Here is a 19,658-nt window from a genome sequence, read left to right as displayed (position 1 = left end):
GCTATTGGAAATAGGGCCGAGGAAAGAGGTCAAGATAAAGAGAGACATTAAATTCAAAACAAACTAGAGAGCCAATTAGATTCCCTCCATGTTCATGACAGCTGAAGATCTTATCAAAGCGAACGAGATCAGATCTCAAAAGGTGCCGCCGTCAGGTGGGGCTCGGGATTTATAGTGCGGGATTCCAACTCCGCCTGTCAAATTTCCATTTCCATTTCCATTGCCGTGCGCTTCAAGCCTTAAGCACGCCATCGACCGTCCTCGTCGAAGGCCAATTCCCTTCTCGACAGACTCCCATAGCTCCAATTGACCCTCTTACGCCTCCAAACGACCTCGACGCTTTGCTTCCTCCTGCGATTGACTTCAGACCCTTCCCCGCGCACCGGCTATAGCTAAGCCCGCTTCCAATCGTCATGGCATCTCTTCAATTGCGCGCCCAGCGTGCTGCTCTCCACAACTTGCGAACACCTACCACAGCCAGCTGCAGAGCTTCGAGATTACCTGCGGCTTTATCCCGTACCTACGCTACCGAGATCGAGCCTGGAAAGCCAAACACACCCGCCGCCCGACAGAGCAATGAGACCAAGGTGGGCAGGTCGTTCCAGGGCCAGGTCATGGGCAGTATTGGAGCTCGATTAAGGCGTGAGAAGGAGCAGCGGGCACAATACGAGGAGTGGCGCAACTTGACAGATCCTACAAGAAATTGGATGATGACTTTTGGTGAGTCTATATCATGACTGCACTACCTAGAGCTTTGAGCTAATAGACGGTAGTCTTCCTCTCAGGTGTAGGGATCTCATACTGGCTTGGAACCTACTGGCCAAGAGAGCCTGAGCCTCGATCGACATTGCCTCTAGGCAAGACTACAGCGCCCAAGCACAACACAAAACTCGAGAACATGCAGGCCGCCTGGGCTGACTTCGGCAAGATTGTTGGTCAGGAAAATGTTAGCACCGCCGAGAACGATATCGAACACCACGCCACCTCCAGCTGGTCCTCGCACCAAGCCGGCCCCGAAGACCGACCCTTCTGTGTTGTCTACCCCGCGAGTACCGAGGAGGTGTCTGAGATCATGAAGGTGTGCCACAGGCGCAGGATCCCCGTTACTGGTTACAGTGGTGGTACCAGTCTCGAGGGACACTTTACTCCTACTCGCAAGGGCATCTCTATCGATTTCGGCCGTATGAACAAGATCATCAACCTTCACAAGGAGGACCTTGATGTTGTTGTCCAGCCTGCTATGGGCTGGGAGGCTCTGAATGATCACCTTGGCCAGCAGGGTCTCTTCTTCCCTCCTGACCCAGGCCCAGGTGCTATGATTGGAGGCATGATTGGTACTGGATGCAGCGGTACTAACGCCTACCGCTACGGTACCATGCGTGAGTGGGTTCTTAGCTTGACTGTTGTCCTCGCCGACGGCACAGTTATCAAGACCCGGCAACGACCTCGCAAGAGCTCCGCTGGCTACGACCTTACAAAGCTCTTCATCGGCTCTGAGGGTACCCTCGGCCTCGTGACTGAGGCCACTCTTAAGGTCACAGTCAAGCCTGAATCCACCAGTGTCGCTGTCTGCAGTTTCCCCTCGATCCGTCACGCTGCCAACTGCGTGAGCAAGGTTGTTGGCCAAGGTATTCCTGTTGCAGCTGTCGAGATCCTCGATGACAACCAGATGAAGTGTATCAACGACGCGGGTATGACAACAAAAGCTTGGGCTGAGGCGGCAACACTCTTCTTCAAGTTCGCTGGCACCCCTGCTGGTGTAAAGGAGCAGATTGCTCAGGTACAAGGACTTGCCAAGAAGGCTGGTAGCAAGACCTTCGAGTTCGCCAAGAGCCAGGAGGAGCAGGACGAGCTTTGGAGTGCGCGAAAGGAGGCTCTCTGGAGCACCATGGCTGTTAAGAAGCCCGACGACCACGTCTGGACCGGTGATGTGGCTGTGCCTATGAGCAAGCTGCCAGATCTAATTGAGACAACCAAGGAGGATATGGCAAAGAGCGGCCTGTTTGCCTCTATTGTAGGACATGTTGGCGATGGCAACTTCCACACTATTCTCCTGTATAACGACTCCGAGCGACCAAAGGCTGAGGCTGTGGTGCATCGCATGGTCAAGAAGGCTGTCGAGATGGAGGGTACAGTGACGGGTGAGCACGGTGTTGGTCTTGTCAAGCGGGACTATCTCTCCCATGAGCTTGGCGAGACCACAGTCGACGCTATGCGACAGGTAAGAGCCCTTCCTCTTTAAACTGACGGACATTTAACTAACTGACTGATACAGATCAAGAAGGCTTACGACCCTCTATGTCTGCTTAACTGCGACAAAGTCGTTCGTGTGCAAAGGCCCAAGAAGGGAGAAGTTGCGGAGTGGTAAAGCAATTTTGAAAGAGTAAAATGTGAAAAAGAGAAACAAAGCAGTATGGGGAAGAATATACCTGGTGTTTGCCTGTACGATGTAGGAATAGAAGTTCAATGACGATTCAGGAGGCTCGTCTTTGTTCATTAGAGCCTGTGTATTTGGACAATAAACAATTCTTTTCAACATTACGCGAGGTTTTGCAGCAATCTGTATCACTGGCGAGTATCGAAAGCGTGATTGTGCCGCTTTCCCCTACCATGCTGCTCTATCCTTGCTGTATGTTACGACTGTGATTGCCTCATTGTTAGTTTAGCTTGTATTGTGGCTAGGTTATTCGCGCAGCAAATATCCATTGCTTGCTATTGAAGTTGCGAGGTTTGCTAATCGTTATTGAGCACTGATACCCACCGTTCTGCTGAGAGCATGCCTATTGTGTTTACTGAGACAATGTATCTCTGGCCCTCATTACTATATAATAGAGAGAAACCCCTTGATACAATTTTTGCGCTCTATTATCAGTCACTGTATATATATACATATATATGACCTTCCTCGCAACTCACGGCCGGTCTATACAGCGGTGAATGCGGGAAGCTGCATGAAAAGGACAAACGTCTTCCGATTCACTGCCATATCTGACTCCTTATATATTTACCATCCTGCTCTTCTACCCCTACAAACCTCCAGCTTTCACTTTCATACCCAGCAAATCACCATGACTACCAACAAAGGCAAGGAGAAAGTCCGACCGATTGACAAAGAGCAGGACATTTTCAACCGCATCATGCAGCTCAAAACCGATGTGCAAGCTATGTACGCCCTAGTCGACCAAATCGACAAGAGCATCCAAGAAAGCGGAGTTAAGCTTGCGGAGATGCTCCAGGAGCGGCACAAAGTATTGAGAGCTGAGTTGAGCAATATGATTGACCAGGGGGACGTTGAGCTCCTTAGTATCAACCATAATGCGTGAGTGGTCGTCAAGTTATATCACCATGCATGGCTGTCTGTACTGACAGTTTTGTAGCTCAGATCAGGACCCGAATCAAGATCAAGCCAGTCCGAGCCAGCTCCCTAGCTGGGGCACATCTGATCCCTTCCCTGATTTCTAGAGATCGAGGCGGTATGTACTTAATGGTCTCAATACAAGAAGCCTTGGGCTGATGTATTATGTCATAGAAGACGGGTTAATAACCTTCTCAACTATGGACGACACAAATCATTGTGAACAATCTTATGCTATCTACGACCAGCGAATACGAAACTATGGCGCTGTTACAACGCACGAAGCGAGGATTTATTTTCCAAAGTTCAGATAGAGGTATCAAAGACAGATAAATCAGAGCCACACATTGACTCACTAAACACCATCAACTCCAAATACAAACCATTGCTTAATCAAAATACTGTCACCGTGTTGACATGTCCATTCTTCAAAACCTCAAACACCATTCCTGGAAATCCATACAGCGTTGTCGTAGAATCACCATTCGCTTCCGCGCGCTTTGCACCACTCTCTTCCCATCCACCTAGGAACTCGCAGCTACTGCCTGGACTATCACCCCAGCCACGATTAAGGACCATGCCGCGCTGTCTTTGTTGTGAGTCGTTGCGAGGGAACGCAGACGCCCACGCTGCGTTCATACGATCTTCTATCTGTGGGAAGGGCGTTTCCGAATCCGTTGGCAAGTTGCTGCCATCGTCTATAGAGTCTAGGTATGCTATTTCCCAGCGACAGCGTCGATGGCGATTGAACTCATATGAACCTGGTATATTGCCGTGTAGGACCAGCTTTGTGGCCACTAAGCGATCTGGAGAATGTGATACAATGCCATTCTGACCCTCAGCTTCGTTCGTTTTGCTTCCAGGAGGAGCTTGTGAAGGAGGCACACGAGTAGATATCAAAATGTCGAAACCGAGGTAGAAGTAATTGTAGAAACATTCGCCATTCGTGTTGAGTCCAATCTGGTCGTCGATAACTTCTTCATCATCAGATGCATCAGATGCGTCGTGCATAGACGACTGGTCTGTATCAGTGAGATCCTCAGGTCGGCCAATATCTGCAGCCTCCGGTCGGGCTTTCGTATTGCTGGCCGTGCGCATTTTATGGATAACCATTTTCTGGTCGTTCTTGCGATAGATAGCATTTGGAGGGCCTAGCTCCATGAGAAGATCTTGGGGTGTTGTTTCGCCGAGAGTAATCATGAAGGAGTTACTTGTCCATTTTCTGAACATTTGTATCTTTCCGCCGCCATGTAGTCGAACAAGCGAGATCTCATCAGGGTACACATCTTTGCCGCGAGGTATCACAGTAGTCGACTTGATACTAGGCAATAGTTCTGTCCAGAGAGTCGGTCTGGCGTCGGCCCATGAATCACCACTAAACACCGCCATAGAAGTCGCAACCTGACTTGAAGCTGATGCAAAAGTTGACACTACATCCTTCTCGGGGGAGTATTCGGAAGGGTTTAGTGAGAAATTGAAGGCAACGCCAGGGTACGATAAGACGTATATGCCGTTGTCGTGGGCACTGGAGGGAGGAATAAATTCTCCTGCATATGTTGGCCCAAGCAGCTTATGGTATATGTGCCGGAAAGTAGGACCTGATGTTGAGTCTCCTGGCACAGGCGATCCACTAGCTGCTGGCTTGACAAGGTCTCTCTCCTTGAAAGTAATATGGTTCTTGGTAAAGTCGGTAACTTCGATGAGGCGCAACCGTTGCTCGGGGCCATCAAACCTTAGCCGGACTCCATTCGCAGGTAGCCCGACTCCAACTGGTTCGGTAACTGGTCGATCAGGGGAGTATAGAAGCTCGATCTTGGGGAAGCGTTGAGGCTCGGCTTTGAGGCGGGTAAGGACATCGTGAAGAGTTGCGCCGAGGACTATAGGCAGGACTATTAGTGATGTTTTCAGCGGTTATAGAAACGACAAACCTAGGAAGCCCAGTGCTCGGCCAGGATGAAGTTGAGCGGTAAAGAGTGACATGTTGTTGATGGCGAGTGAAGGTATGAATGAATAGTTGGGTATGGAGTAGCTTAACGCGGGGCTGATTTAGGGGTCGAGCCGTGTAAGAGCTCGGCTCTCATAGTCGCTATTGAGATTATATGTCGCTAACCATGAGATGATTTCGGTAAAGATTAAACAGTTTAGAGAGGCATTTCACAGTGGAGATTTGAGTAGAATCTAACAAAGAGAATAAGACGGTCACGAGTACTATCAGTTTGTTGATTACTGAATCTGGGCTTATCGAGTGAAGAGTGACACTGTCAGTGTCAGTGTCACCCATGTGATGCGATGCTGTGACGCGGGGCACTCTCTTTACCTCTAGTTTGTGATGACGTAAGGCGACCACATGGGCTTTTCTCCTTCTTTGATATGGTCTTTTGATTAATTGGCTCTGCCGTAAAGGTGACCGCCAAAAACGGGAGATGGAACAATTGGGTCACTTTATCCGAGTTGAGACCAGCCTTTAAGCCATTCTATTTCCATCACCCTAGAGCTTGGAGGACAGTTTTGTTGATGTCTTATTACTGGGCTCAACGTAAATACCTACTAAGTTAATGCACCTGCGTACATTTGGCCTGATCTGCGATAGGTAGATAAGGCAGGTACTTGCCCCTTAGCCTGTTCCTTGTTGGGTTCGTGAATGGTTGCATGTTTTGAAGGGGCCTTGACAGCGTCGAGGTACTTTGTTGTCTTTGAGCTTACACTTTCTACCTGTGTAAATGAAAGGAGCATTGACGGAAACAGTTTGGCAAACTGTATTATTGGTGATGATACTAGTTTAACCGCTTATCTTATCATCGTCTCTTTGATCATGAGAGAACGAGTGTTCATTAATGAAGCTGCTGATTGACACGATAATTAATACGAGCCTCGGCAAGCTCCATACTTTGAAACCGTATTCTTGGTAGGCGCCTGTGGGTCAACCGTCAACCTAGGCTGGCGTTAATTACATACCTAGGGAGGCAGGTAGCTCTTAGCTCCGTATCTTGATGGTAAACGAGTGAACTTCTTAAACCATTCAACTCAAGAGCTGCTCAATTGAGACGTGTAGCTTCCTTCATTGTGCCTGCCCTGGATAGCAATCTAATAGTCTCTCATCTAGTCCTGCCTTTATCAAATCTTCACATCATGGCTCCCTCCGACTTTGCCGACTATCCCAAGCCTGTTGAGGCTCCAGCAGCAACTTATAATCCGCATATCGAAAACAATCCTGTCTTTCGAGGTCTTCCACTTGTAATTGGCGCCAACATGTGAGCTTTTTCCATCAATCAGTGACCGTACCAACGTTGACACCGCTCAGCATCTCCAAGGTTGGATTCCTCCAGCAGTACTTCTGGGACAATGCACGCTTTGGCATCATCAAAGACATGCCTGTTCTTGACCATGTACCTTACAGGTTCCATGTATGAACCACCTCGCATGCGCAAAATGTGCTCGATATCTAACTCTTCTTAGCCCACCGTTACTCCCTTAGGTCCTGCAGAGCCGATGCTTGAGCTTGGCCCAGAGCTCGTCAAGTCCCAGTATGCAGAGTCGAATGCGCGATACTACTCCGCAAGTGACTATCATGAGATGTATAAATCTGGCAAGGTGACCCCTCTTCAAGTCGCTGAGGCCCTTCTGCCCCTCATCTCTAAGCCAAGTGGAAAGTATGCAGATGGCTGGGCAGACAACCATGGCAAGGATGATCTCGTTTTAGCGGCCGCCAAAGCTTCGACTGAGCGTTGGGCTGCTGGCAAGCCTTTGAGTGTCCTAGATGGTGTACCTATCGGCGTCAAAGATGATACTGATGTTAAAGGCTTTCACAATCACACAGGTATGAAGTACAACCCGTCGATTGAGACTTTCAAGGAACAGGAGGAGTCCTCATGGCCGGTGAAGAAGCTCCAAGAAGCAGGTGCCGTGGTTATTGGCAAAAACGCAATGCATGAACTTGGCTCTGGTAAGTCTAAGTCTCCATTTGAAGTTGAATAAAACGGATTACTGACCTTGACAGATACTAGCGGATGCAATGTAAGCACAAATGTTAGCACCTTATCCTATCACTGACGTTTTTAGCCGGCTCAAGGAACGCCTACCAACTGGCACAACAAGAAATATTACCCGGGAGGCTCGTCTTCAGGCGGGGCGTCATCTGTCTCAGCTGGCATCGTACCGATTTCTGTTGGTACCGACGCTGGAGGCAGTATTCGGATCCCTTCAACCTTCAATGGTATCTATGGTCTCAAGACGACACATCACCGGACGGTGTACATGAACAACAGCATGTGCATTACCGGGCCTATCGCAGCAAACGTTGCAGACCTAACCATTGCTTATCGTGTCATGTCACAACCTAATCCCGACTGTCAGGTTCAAAGTCGGTTTGGGCTTTCTATCCCGCCGCCTAAGGATCAAAAGAAAGTCATCGGTATATATCGCGACTGGTGGAAACAGGCCGATCCTCGTGTCCAAGAGGGCTGTGATCGGGCAGTTGAGTATCTTACGAGCAAATGCGGCTACGAACTGGTTGATATCACCATTCCGTATATCCCCGAGGCACAGATTGCACACAGTGTCATGTGTATTACCGAGATGGCAGAGTCCGCTCGCCGAAGAACTCCTAACCCAGCTGACTGGCTTTCCCTTGTTGGCTCTGCTAATAAGGTCTTGATGACTGTCGGAGCTAGAACACCTGCTGCAGACCTTCTCAAGTATAGCGCTCTTCGCGAGCTTATTATGCGGCATCTGGCATTTTTGTTCCAGAAGCATCCTGGTCTTCTCATCCTCACGCCCACCACGCCTTTGATTGGATGGCCCGTTGTTCCCGGCGACGAGGCGTACGGTATGAGCGACACCAACACGACGATCCGTAACATGCTCTACATTTTCTTGGCCAACTTGACCGGAACTCCTTCACTCTCAGCACCTGTTGGCTATGTCGATCCGGATCAAGGCGAGGGTAAGCTAGCTGTTGGTTTGATGGCTACAGGAGAATGGGGTAGCGAAGAGCAGCTTCTCGCATGGGCAGGCGAGGTTGAGGAATATTTGCATAATGCCACAGAATCTGGTCGACGTAGACCTAGTGAATGGTTGGATGTTGCGGATCTAGTGACAAAGGCATAAGCCTGTGTACGATCTTATTCATGGCTGGTGTAAAGAGGGCGATCAACTTTTATATAACCAAGTTCTTTAGACATCTGCCAAGCCTAGCGAGACTCGATCAATCTGATATAAGCACGGTTTTCAGTATGGCTGCCTGGTATCAAGTGTACAAGCATATAAGTGGTATCGATGTTGACGTTTGTAACCCAGCTACAAATTAGTACTTGCAATTTAGGACACTACTTGTGACTGCAAGCTCGAGAATTTATGTTCATTTCATCATTGCCTAGGTTACCCAGTACCTCACTTAGGTCTTCGCTATAATACTAGGTGATCTTCTACCAGAGCTCCATGCTTACTTGGCCAGGAACTTGGAGGCAAGGCTCATGAGTCCTCCAGCACCACCCGACTGTCCGCCGCCGCCACCCATCTGTTGCTTGAAGTACATCTTCATGGCGACCTCACCAGCCTGCTGGATAACGCCTTCCTTGCTGGTTCCCTCCGCCACCTTACCGTTCGAAGCCTTGTTGTCAAAGAGCTACAATATCCAGATTAGCCAATGTCCCGTGTATGTTGAACATGATGAATACTGACCTTGCTGGCCTCGGCCAAGGCAAGTCCCAAGAAAGCAGTCTGGCTGTTACCGCCAGCACTGCTACTGCTCTGACCCTGTGTGAACATCTTGAGGGCTTGCATGGCAGCGGCTGTGCCGAGACTCTTGCTGTCCTGCTGAGGCTCGTCGTTATCGTAGGTGCTCTTGTGCTGCTTGATAGCATCTAGTGGTGGCTCGCGGTTAGCATATTGATCTTTTAGAGATGCCTGCAGTAATCTCTCACCTTCTTCATCAAGGTCCTCCTCGGCAAGCTTGCCCTTCTTCTGTCCGAGGGCACCTAGGATGCTACCAAAGAGATCCTTGTCGCCAGATGATCCGGCCTTCTGGTGGGCTTCCTCCTTGGCGTTGTCAAGGTCCATGTCTCCGCCCATGAAGCCTCCAAAGCCGCCACCACCCTGAGCCTCTATTTCACTGTTAGGATCGCTTGAATCGAGAGGGACTGTAGGTGACTGACGGATACCTCCGGCAGGAGGGTACTGCTGCTGGCCATACTGGCCGCCCTGCTGTTGTCCATAACCACCCTCTTGTCCGTAACCTTGCTGTTGGCCATAGCCCTGCTGTTGTTGACCTCCGCCGTAGCCTTGCTGTCCGTGTCCTTGCTGAGACTCTAATGAGTAGAGAACGATTAGCATACTTATCTCCAAACTTGCTAGACGCAGTAAGATCGTAAGGATATAGAGCTATTCGATAGCGATCCAACACCATGCGATGATGGTATCGGATGAGGGGCATCATGAATACATGGCGGGGTAATCGAAGCTCTCCTGGGTTCAAGTCATGACGATGTAGACTTCGACTCACCTTGACGCTTATCCTTGTCATCATCAAGGTAGTCCTTGGCGGCGTTGATGAGCTTATCCATGGTTTCGGTTTACTGTGGAAATAGGGTAAAAAAGTATTTGTATTGAAAGAGCTAGATGTTGTGAGGGTGGGAGAGATGTAAGAATCAAGTCGATGATGGAAGAGGAATGGGCTGGAATTGAGGGGTTGAGTCTATTGTCTCAAATACAGGAAGGTGAAGCACCAGTGTTCAGACCAAACCAATTAAAGGCAGCTATTGAGTGACCCATGGTAAATGCACCAAGTTACTGTGTATGTAGTAGTGTATCGTCCTATACTCTGAATCCCTATTCGATACTTTCTATGCCATCATCACTCGCGTCAGACGTGGACCCGGCCATGCAGTTCGGTCTCGTCCAGTATGATTCAAGCTGTATGTTATTATGGGGAGCTTGGGCGGACCTACGCAATCGATTCAGGGTAGTGGATCGTCCTTAGCAGATGTTAGCTATTGCTTATTTCAGCTACCCATGGACCCCTCAAATTCAGCTGAGCTGCATCACTCTGAATCGTTGTGCTAAATCATTACTTGCTATTCAAGCTTGTAATCACGGTCAGCATCTATCAAGCCAATGCGTCAATTCATGTACGTGGCGTTTCAAGGGCGCTCGCGTCAACTATTTGCCAATTGCTCCCTACACCCCAGGTCCAGGTATCTGTGTGGTAGTATCCAGTCGTGACAAGCCTCCAATTGAGCCATGAGCAAGCTCTTCAAATAAAGGAAAAATAATAACCGGGCTGTGAGCGTCTCGTGTATCCCGCCTTCGCCGTGTGAAATGCAATTATAATAGCAGCCAAAACTCCGTTGTGCCCCTGGCACCGTGTTTCTAATCGATTCCTGTTGTGTCGCGCCATACGCTACTCTTTCGTGCCGTTTCGTTTCGTTCGATCGTGCGTCTCGTCGCTCGTGATTATTTGAGCACATTCATGATCTTCGAATCTAAGCAACCGATTGATCCACTGTCGGGGGATGGCTGGTGGTCCTCTTTTTCTCCCTCTTAGCCCATCGCAATCCACAAGCGTTGCATAAAGTTTTCGGTCCTTGGGGTCCTTTCCTCCATTCCGGAGAATCCAATGTGCCTAGTAGTATCATCAGTATCGATCTGTATGGTGTCCATCAAGTCACTTACCGCAATCGGTACAGACGTATTCCTCAGAAGTCTTAAGCTTCTTCTTTTTATCGCCTGTCCGTGGATCTCGCTCCATTGGAATCGCGATACCTGCATCACCCTTGATTAAAGTAGGGCTTGCATTGCCCGTTGTAATTCCCCTGCTGCGTTCACCTTCAATATATCGCAATCCAGTAAGCATCTCAATCGTGTCGGTATGAGAGGCCCCTTCGTAACGTGCCATTTTGTCTTTAAGCGAGTCTTGGCGATTACCTCCAGAGCCCTCGAGGTTCTCGCGTGTGAGTGCCTTGTTGAGAGCGGCACGATCGGCCTCTGACATCCCTCTTTCGCTACTGGGACGGTAGAAAGTCCCCGATGATACGCCTGTTCCTTCGGAAGGCGTCATGTCTGACCGGCCCTCCTGACTCTGCATCCATTGCTTCTGCGCCTCGTCATTTTCAGCCTCCTCTTCGCGACGAAGCTCGGCGATGCGTCGTTTCAATCGTTCGTTTTCGATCTTGTGTTCCAGAAAGGAGTCCAAAAGTCCGGCATTCTTGGTCGGATAAGGACGCGACATCATAAAAACAGCCTGGCAGAAGGGTGACTGATTATTGGGGTTAGGGGCGAATTTGGCGCCTGCAATATGAGCATGGCCGACAGTCTCAAAAATCGCATATTCATCATCCTTCTTCTTGAAGCGATAAAACATTCGCAGAGGGTTGCCGGAGGCGATGGACTCGTTGAGCTCTGCGACAAAAACACCTCGATCGTCGGGGTGAATCAGATCCTTCAGAAAAATATCCTGAATCTCCTCCACGCTGAATCCGGTAACCTGTAGAATACTCGGTGACGCGTACTTGATGCGACCGTTGGCATCAAGAATTTGTAAAAAGTCCCTGAGCTCCTCTACAACTTTGGCGGGCCAGTTTCTTCGCTTCGTGAACTCGGTGAGGGTGCTGGCACCAGCGAGATTCATCTGTGCGAACGCGCCAGCTGGCAGGGGCCCTGCGCCAGGTACATTATTGGCCGCAGTGTTGAATTGATTTTCGGCTCTCGCGACAGATTCTTCTGTGGATTGTTGGCCGTTGCCGTAGGAGCCGTTCATGTTGGAATCGTCGGGGGTTTCGAGACCCATGGAGACGTCGTCAATACCGCCAAGCATATTACTGTCGAGCATGGCCATGATATCGTTATCGTTACCACCAGCGCCCATCTACAAAATCGGGTTAGCCGGATTGATCGCAGATTGAGTTTGCGATGGCCTAAGCCGAAGAGAGGGGCGCTATAGGGCCATAGCCCCGGCTTTGGCATCGCGGGGGAAGGGGTTGGTTATTAACCTGGCTGCCTGTCATATCAGGGAGAGAACCAATATCGAGATTGAAACCGTAGAAGTTGTTGAAAGTGTTTGGGTGAGGGGCGCCATGAGGCGGAGGGGGAGGCGGAGGTGGTCCGTGAGACATGGTTGCGGTTGTGGTTGCGGCCTGTCGAGTATCCTTAATTGCATTGGCAGAGGCCCAACAAGGGCAATTCCAGTGGCCTTTGGCGTGGCTGAGGTCGGTTCAGTGCTGGGCTCAGTGGATGCGACAGCTATAGCGGTTGGAGCTGGGGATTGGTCGTCGAATTGGTTGGAGATGACGATGTGATGACGCCAATATCATGAGGGAGATTCGAAAAAGTCGTAAATAAAAGGTATCAGCTAGTTTCAGGGTCCTTCGAGGTCGTAAAAGCGATTTTTGTTCTGAACTTTGGTTTTTGCTGCAATAAAAAAGAAAAAAATGTATTTCTTATTTACAGCAGGCTACCTAAGTTGAAGTGTCGGGCTAAGCTTTGGCTGTTCGTTCCCTGCAAATAAATCTCCACGAAGAAACAAGGAGTATAAGATAGTCGGATGACCGTGGTCAAGAAACGAGGAAACCGAATAAAACCTTGAGAAACGCCTATTGAGAGTTAGGAAACATTCAAATGGAACACGTCGCCGTGAAAGAGAAAGTCGAGGGAAGAGGGGTCGCGGAGTGGAAGGAGGCAATGGAAATGTTGTACGATTAGCACAGAAGGAAGGTACAAGAGCCTCAAGTTACCTGACTGACAGAACCTGACCCTGGATATAGCAGGCGTCCAACATACGACGCCCCAGGCAGGAAGGAAGGTCGGTTAGGTGGAGGAATCAAATTTTGGAAAGGCTTGGATGAACGTGATAAGACAGAATAAGATGAGATGAGAGGCGATGAGATGCGATACAATATCAGAACTTGCAATTTACTTACTCACCTGGTAGCGTCACTTGGGATAAGAGATGGCCCGCTTTCTGAGTCAAGCCAAACGTCAAGATCGTTTTGAACAGCACAGATCGTTGACAGCAAGAGACAGGAGCGAATTTTATTAATTCCCCTTGCTTTGGGATCGGATGACAGGGCAGCAGGGCAATCAGTAAACCACCTACGCCATCAAATCAGTCTACCTATAGGCTGGGCTTGGCAAGGCAAGGCAAGGCAACGTACAAGTACGGAGCGTATCAGGGTACCAAAACATGGCACTTTTGCAAAACTGGATTCTCTCAGACATGGGATTTTGGGCATGAAACGTCACCTCTTGTGTCCGAAGCTTCTCGGCAGGGCTCCCTGTCCTGTCTCTAGCCTCATGAGCACTTGTCCAACTGCCCAGCCAATGTTGGGCCTTGGTCCGGAGGTTATGTCCCGGAAAAAGCGGGTCGATGGCTCTCTGGAGTGCCTCCGGATAAAATCATTGGGTCTTAGTGAAGCATCTCCTTTCTTAGCGCACCCTTAGATCGTCTTAGAGGGTTCCAGTGTGAAGGGTCCAGCGGGCAGTAGCGTATTGCACATCCACAGTGGCTTACCAACTCTTCTGTAGTGTCTCATTCGAGGCTCAAGTACTTTGCAGCGGGAACTCGATTGTCCTATGATTTCATGATTCCAGATTTGCTTGGTTTTCAGGGGGATCTTCGCGGGGCATTTCTGGGGTCCATTACTATGTACAGATACCAGATCGTGATATTCGAGGAAAGAGATGGAGATGGATAACGTTACCGCTTTGTCGAGATAGAACTGCCTTCCATGACCTTCCAACGACAGATTTTAGCCGCTATTTGCTGCCTATTCTATAGGCTCAGTCCCCGTTGATGGTCCTTTGACTGCACTTAACACATATCAGATATATGTACTTCGTATCTCGCCCAAACAAAATGCTTCTATGGCAACTTCCGTCTCAGTTTTTTGTCACCTCTCTAAGTCTACGGATAGATGCACAGCAAGCGCTTTCCCCCACTCCCTTAGCCTCTCAAGATGCTACCCTTGAAACCCTTTTGGCCCTAGGCCCATAGCCAAGCATTTTCCTAGGGTCTGACGGTCTGGCTCTACGGTTTCAAAATGGGGTGGCGCCGAACTGGTTTTCATTCAAAAAGAGACCGTTCAGGGTCCTTAGAACCTGTTATGAATTCTCTGACGTCGAAAAGACGTGATCTTCCTGGCGATGTCATGAAACTTTGAAAACTCCTAACACTTGTCATGATGAAGCTTGGGATCATGACAGTACATATTGTTGTTGTCATTGCCAAAGTTCCATAACCGAGTCTAGAGCCGGCTATTTAAAAATAAAAATAAAAAACGAAAGTGATTAGTGAACATACATGCGTTTGTCCGGCAGGCAGTTCGCCGTACGATGAGTGGTATTGTCTTGCCATGAGGATACAGATATAGTGAATGCTACCTAGGTGGGTAACAGAAGAGTTGTCTTCTGAGGCTTAGGGTGCCAAAATCGAGTAGCATGAGTGGGATAGCACAAGATGACCAGATTATTTTGTCTCTCATTTTCTCGGTCAACTTTTCTTGAATCGGCCAAACTTCGGATCCAAGCTCAAGAAGCACGTGATCACGCATCGGCTGCTCCAAATTCCGAATCTCTCAACGCGTCTCTCCTTCCTTTGTCGCGTTACCCGTGAATCCGGCTGCAGCCTGGTCCAAACCTCAACTAGCGCAATACATCCAAGATCATCAATCAGGACCTAAACTTTTGTGTGATTTGTATGCTACAGCTCTCAGTCTGTAGATGAGTCAGTCGACGCAACCATACCAGCTGTATATGCTACATCCCTCATGTGGTAGCTGTCACCATGTCTAGAATTGACAAGCTTTCGATTTCGGGTGTCCGATCTTTCAGCCCTTCTGTTCGAGAGGCTATCCAGTTCAACACCCCACTAACTCTCATCGTTGGTTACAACGGATCTGGTAAGACGACGATTATCGAATGTCTGAAGTATGCCACGACTGGAGAGCTGCCGCCCAACAGCAAGGGCGGCGCTTTCATTCATGACCCTAAGGTATTCTCAACCATCTGCCTTCCAAATTGGCAACATATATACTGATAGGATGTAGCTTTGTGGCGAGAAAGAGGTTATGGCCCAAGTAAAACTCCAATTTCGATCGATCAACGACCGTCAGCATGTTGCGACCCGAAGTCTGCAGCTTACTGTCAAGAAGACCACTCGCTCCCAGAAAACATTAGACTGCTCACTTGTTGTTGTCAACAATGGAGAACGAACAACTACGTCGACTCGGCAGGCTCAATTAGACGAGATGATACCCGAACGTCTTGGCGTTTCGCCCGCAATTCTTGATGCTGTAATCTTTTGTCACCAAGACGAATCCCTCTGGCCATTGAGTGAACCGGCCGCCTTGAAGAAACGTTTCGACGAAATCTTCGAGGCTATGAAATACACAAAGGCCATCGACAATCTCAAAGTACTTCGAAAGAAGCAAGTTGAGCAATTGGGGAAGCTGCAGAACGACGAGGCTCACAACAAGGTAAACAAGGATCGAGGCGATCGTGCTGAAAAGAGAATGAAAGGCTTGCAAGCTGAAATTGAGGGTGCCCGTGAGACTTGCGAGTCTATCAGTGCTGAAATGGAAGAAACTCAAGAAAAAATTCGAAACACTCGGGAAACGGCAAACAGCCATCTGGCGATCGTGCAAAACCTCAACACAAAGCGCGAACAACTTGAGTATAGAGAAGAGACTGTCAAAGAGTTACAGACTACCATTGAAGAGCTCCCTGATGACGATGATAAATTGGAAAGCGATCTTGCACACTACGAAGACCGTATGCAACATCTGCAGGATGAAGCCGACCAGAATAAGGCTCAGTACAATGATTTGCAGACCGAATTGGGACGGTCGCGAAAAGAATTGTCTACCAAACTTTCGGAGCAAGGCAAGCATCAGTCGGACAAAGACAAATATGAACGTCAGTTGAAGATCAGAATGGAAATGATCCAAGAAACAGCTCAGTCTTATGGCTTTTCGGGCTTTGATGGAGATCTGACGGAGAACCACGTCAAGTCATTCAATGATCGTCTTCAGAAACTCCTTGGTGAGAAGAAGCGGGATTTAGAGCGCTTGCAGAAGGAGAACTCTGCCGAGCTGGACCGGGCTACCAGTGTCATTACCGAGCTGGAGGGCCGCAAGGCTGCTCGCACACAAGATCGCGTATCAGCCAAACAACGAACGAATGCCATTGAAAAGCGCACTGCAGTACTTCAGAACGAGTCCAGTCAAATTGACGTTGACGAGGGTGCCAAAGCTGTACTTGACGGTCAGATGCAAGACCTTGAGAGCAGATTCCAAACAGCGCAGAAGACCTTCGAGAACGCGGATTGGGATAGACAAATTTCGGATGAAAACGACAAACTCCATTCACTGGAGAGCGAGAGCGATAAGCTTGGCCGGGAGCTCGTCGAGTGCACTCGTCTTGCATCAGAAAGAGCACAACTTGACTACAGGAAGAAAGAACTCGTCGATCGTAAGCGCAAGCTTGATACTCTGACAAGTACGTGGAAGCCGAAACTGGACAAGGTCCTTGGTAGCGACTGGCAGCCAGAAACATTGGACTCGAAATTCCAGGCGTTGGTTAGGGATCAACATAAAGTTGTCGCTGAGGCCCAGAAGCGGCGCGAGCAAACACGCCAGAAGCAACAGAAAGTAGAGTTTCGATTGCGAACGGCCAAAGAGTCTCATGACAAGAAATCAAAGGAGGCGGCTGTTTGTCAAAAGAAAGTGGTAAATGCGCTTCTCACAGTTCGCGATAACGCCATTGTCGAGGATTACAAGGAAGAGATCGAGGCCGCTGAGTCACAGGTCGAAGAATTACGCAATGATCTAAGCCTCTTCGATGCACTCGTCGACTACTACACCAAATGTAAGCGTTTGCTGGATACAAAGAAAAAGTGTTTACTTTGTGATCGTCACTTTGATGACGGTCAAGCTGCAAGCATGGAACGTTTGAGCAAGAGGATAGACAAGCATCTTGACCCCAAGGGCAAGGTTGACACAGAAAAGGATCTCAAGGAGAGCGTTTCAACTCTGGAGAAGCTTCGATCGGTACGCGGTTCTTATGACACATATGAACGATTAACGGCCGAACTGCCTTCACTTCGCGAAGAGTGCAAGACTGCAGAGACAGAGTTTGAGGCTTTGGAGAGACAAGTTGAAGAACATGCGTCTATCGTTTCAGCTGAAGAGGAGAAACAAAAAGATCTGGAAGACATGTCCAAGACTGTTTCCAACATCACACAGACGGTCAAGGACATTACCGAGTCTGAAAACCAGGTTGACCGTATCATGTCTCAGCAAATGTCGGGCGGGGCAACCCGAAGCCCTGACGAGATCCATGAGCTCCAGGCCAGCTTACATGAACAGATGAGAGCTCTCAAGGCCCGCATCTCAAAGTTGACGGCGGATCGGCAACGTTTGAAGGATCAGCTCAACTCTCTCGAACTAGAAAAGAGCGAGTTGAGAAATAAGATCAGTCGTGCAGCTGGCCAATTGGACAAGAAGCAAGACCTCCAAAACCAGATTCAGGCCCTGAAGGAAGAAGTCTCGCATCAACGAGAGGTCATCCAACGTGCTGACGAGGAGTTGGAGACTATCGAGCCTAGCATCTCTGAGGCAAGGTCCGCTCGTGATGAAGTTCTAAGACGCGGTCGGGCTAAGGAACAAGTTATTGCTGATGCCCGCGATAACGTCGCTAACTCGGTCAATGAAATGAAGATGATGGATGCCGATATCCAAGATTACGTTGACCGCGGTGGTCCCTCTAACCTTGCATCCAACCAAAGGGCTATTGCCACACTCGAGAAAACAATCGCGAGTACCGAAAAGGAAGTTTCAGATCTCACTGTCCGTACAAACAAGCTGAAACAAGACATTGATAACGGGGACCGCAAAAAGAAGAACATCAAGGATAATCTCAACTATCGCAAGAACCTTCGTACCATCGATGTTATTCGTCAAGACATCGCGGAACTGGAGGATCGCAACGCCGACGAAGACTACGAGCGACTTCAAGCTGAAGCTCGCTCGCAAGAGAACCATTACAACCGTCTCTTGGCGGAGCGGGGTTCTGTCATGGGAACTATGAAAACCAAGGATGAGGAGCTTGGAAGACTGCTTCAGGAGTGGGAGATGGACTATAAGGACGCCAAGAGGAAATACCGAGAGTCCCATATCCGTGTTGAGACGACCAAGGCTGCTATCGAAGATCTAGCACAGTGTAGCTCAGCCGTTGACAAGGCCGTGATGCAGTTTCACTCGATGAAGATGGCCGAAGTGAATCGTATCGCCGGCGAACTGTGGCAGAGTACCTACCAAGGAACCGACATTGATACGATTCTTATTCGCTCGGACAATGAGTCAAGCACAGGCAAACGCAACTACAACTACCGACTCTGCATGGTGAAGCAGGACACCGAGATGGACATGCGCGGTCGATGTTCAGCTGGACAAAAGGTGCTCGCATCCATCATCATTCGTTTGGCGCTGGCCGAATCGTTTGGTGTCAACTGTGGTCTTATTGCGCTGGACGAGCCTACGACTAACCTGGATCGCGACAACATCAAGAGTCTGGCAGAGAGTTTACACATGATCATCAAATCCCGCCAGGCCCAGAGCAACTTCCAGCTCATTGTCATTACTCACGACGAGGACTTTTTGCGACACATGAGGTGCAGCGATTTCTGTGACAGTTTCTTCCGAGTCAAGCGTGACGAGCGACAGAACAGCGTTATTTCACGGGAAAGTATTACAAAGATATTTTAATGCAGAGCGGAACATGTGAATTATAAAGGGATCTTGAAATCCTCAAACAATGGGATGGGCGTTATGAGAGTATAAAAGAATACATGTTTATTATCTTTCACTACTTTCATATTTGACGATACAACAATCAAAGCTTAAACTGAGCTCCAGGAAGAATACTATTCAAACAATGCCTAGTGAACTTGCCCGTTGAACTATGTCATTGTTCTGTTTTGTTCCTGATGGCAAAATTCCTAACGCAATGCCAATGCAACATGATGAAGTGGATGCTATCACCTACAGATCGGCTGTAACGGTCATGCATAGAATATCCTTGTCTATCATGATGGCCCCTGAGCAGTTTGTTATTTATTGTTTTGATTTGTGAACAGAAAGGTTCTTGTTCAATAAGTGATGGTGAATCAGTAGTTAGCTTGGCATTGGTTACTATAGTTATCCTAGCTCATCAACTTATAACCTTGACTCTATTCGGCAGGTTGTAAGATGAGCCTGGAATACGTAAAAAGTATACGGAATTATGCTCCGGTAATAATAATCGGACTCCACACCAC

The 19,658-nt window shown here is 48.8% G+C and overlaps 5 protein-coding genes across 5 annotated transcripts; 2 read left to right on the top strand and 3 right to left on the bottom strand.

Moving 5' to 3' along the window:
• The first annotated feature begins 96 nt into the window (after positions 1-96).
• Positions 97-2,534, top strand: B0J16DRAFT_277575 (uncharacterized protein). The gene is made up of 3 exons (XM_046123811.1): positions 97-720; positions 774-2,221; positions 2,276-2,534. Exons 1-3 carry the CDS (start codon positions 414-416, stop codon positions 2,366-2,368), a joined length of 1,848 nt encoding a protein of 615 aa, XP_045988349.1. The 5' UTR covers positions 97-413; the 3' UTR covers positions 2,369-2,534.
• A 1,214-nt stretch (positions 2,535-3,748) lies between these two features.
• B0J16DRAFT_259993 (uncharacterized protein) lies at positions 3,749-5,335 on the bottom strand (the record flags this gene model as incomplete). Its single annotated transcript, XM_046123228.1, has 2 exons — positions 3,749-5,232; positions 5,284-5,335. 2 exons carry the CDS (start codon positions 5,333-5,335, stop codon positions 3,749-3,751), a joined length of 1,536 nt encoding a protein of 511 aa, XP_045988348.1.
• A 991-nt stretch (positions 5,336-6,326) lies between these two features.
• Positions 6,327-8,613, top strand: B0J16DRAFT_326471 (amidase signature domain-containing protein). The gene is made up of 5 exons (XM_046126011.1): positions 6,327-6,606; positions 6,657-6,759; positions 6,812-7,298; positions 7,353-7,369; positions 7,415-8,613. The coding sequence occupies exons 1-5, from the start codon at positions 6,485-6,487 to the stop codon at positions 8,459-8,461; spliced, it is 1,776 nt and encodes a 591-aa protein (XP_045988347.1). The 5' UTR covers positions 6,327-6,484; the 3' UTR covers positions 8,462-8,613.
• A 78-nt stretch (positions 8,614-8,691) lies between these two features.
• On the bottom strand, positions 8,692-10,025 carry B0J16DRAFT_326470 (uncharacterized protein). The gene is made up of 5 exons (XM_046126010.1): positions 9,855-10,025; positions 9,508-9,660; positions 9,277-9,456; positions 9,035-9,216; positions 8,692-8,978 (listed from the first exon to the last, which is right to left on the bottom strand). The coding sequence occupies exons 1-5, from the start codon at positions 9,913-9,915 to the stop codon at positions 8,796-8,798; spliced, it is 759 nt and encodes a 252-aa protein (XP_045988346.1). The 5' UTR covers positions 9,916-10,025; the 3' UTR covers positions 8,692-8,795.
• Positions 10,026-10,714: 689 nt separating this feature from the next.
• Positions 10,715-12,319, bottom strand: B0J16DRAFT_4730 (cutinase gene palindrome-binding protein). Its single transcript, XM_046133904.1, has 2 exons — positions 11,024-12,319; positions 10,715-10,973 (listed from the first exon to the last, which is right to left on the bottom strand). Exons 1-2 carry the CDS (start codon positions 12,213-12,215, stop codon positions 10,834-10,836), a joined length of 1,332 nt encoding a protein of 443 aa, XP_045988345.1. The 5' UTR covers positions 12,216-12,319; the 3' UTR covers positions 10,715-10,833.
• Between the last annotated feature and the right edge of the window lie 7,339 nt (positions 12,320-19,658).

This window comes from Fusarium flagelliforme (genome assembly GCF_020744385.1).
Source record: "Fusarium flagelliforme strain FIESC 12 MPI-CAGE-AA-0113 chromosome Unknown B0J16scaffold_1, whole genome shotgun sequence".
NCBI classification, from domain to species: Eukaryota; Fungi; Ascomycota; class Sordariomycetes; order Hypocreales; family Nectriaceae; genus Fusarium; species Fusarium flagelliforme.
Note: the sequence above shows the minus strand (reverse complement) of the source record. Positions and strands in the feature narration are given on the sequence as shown.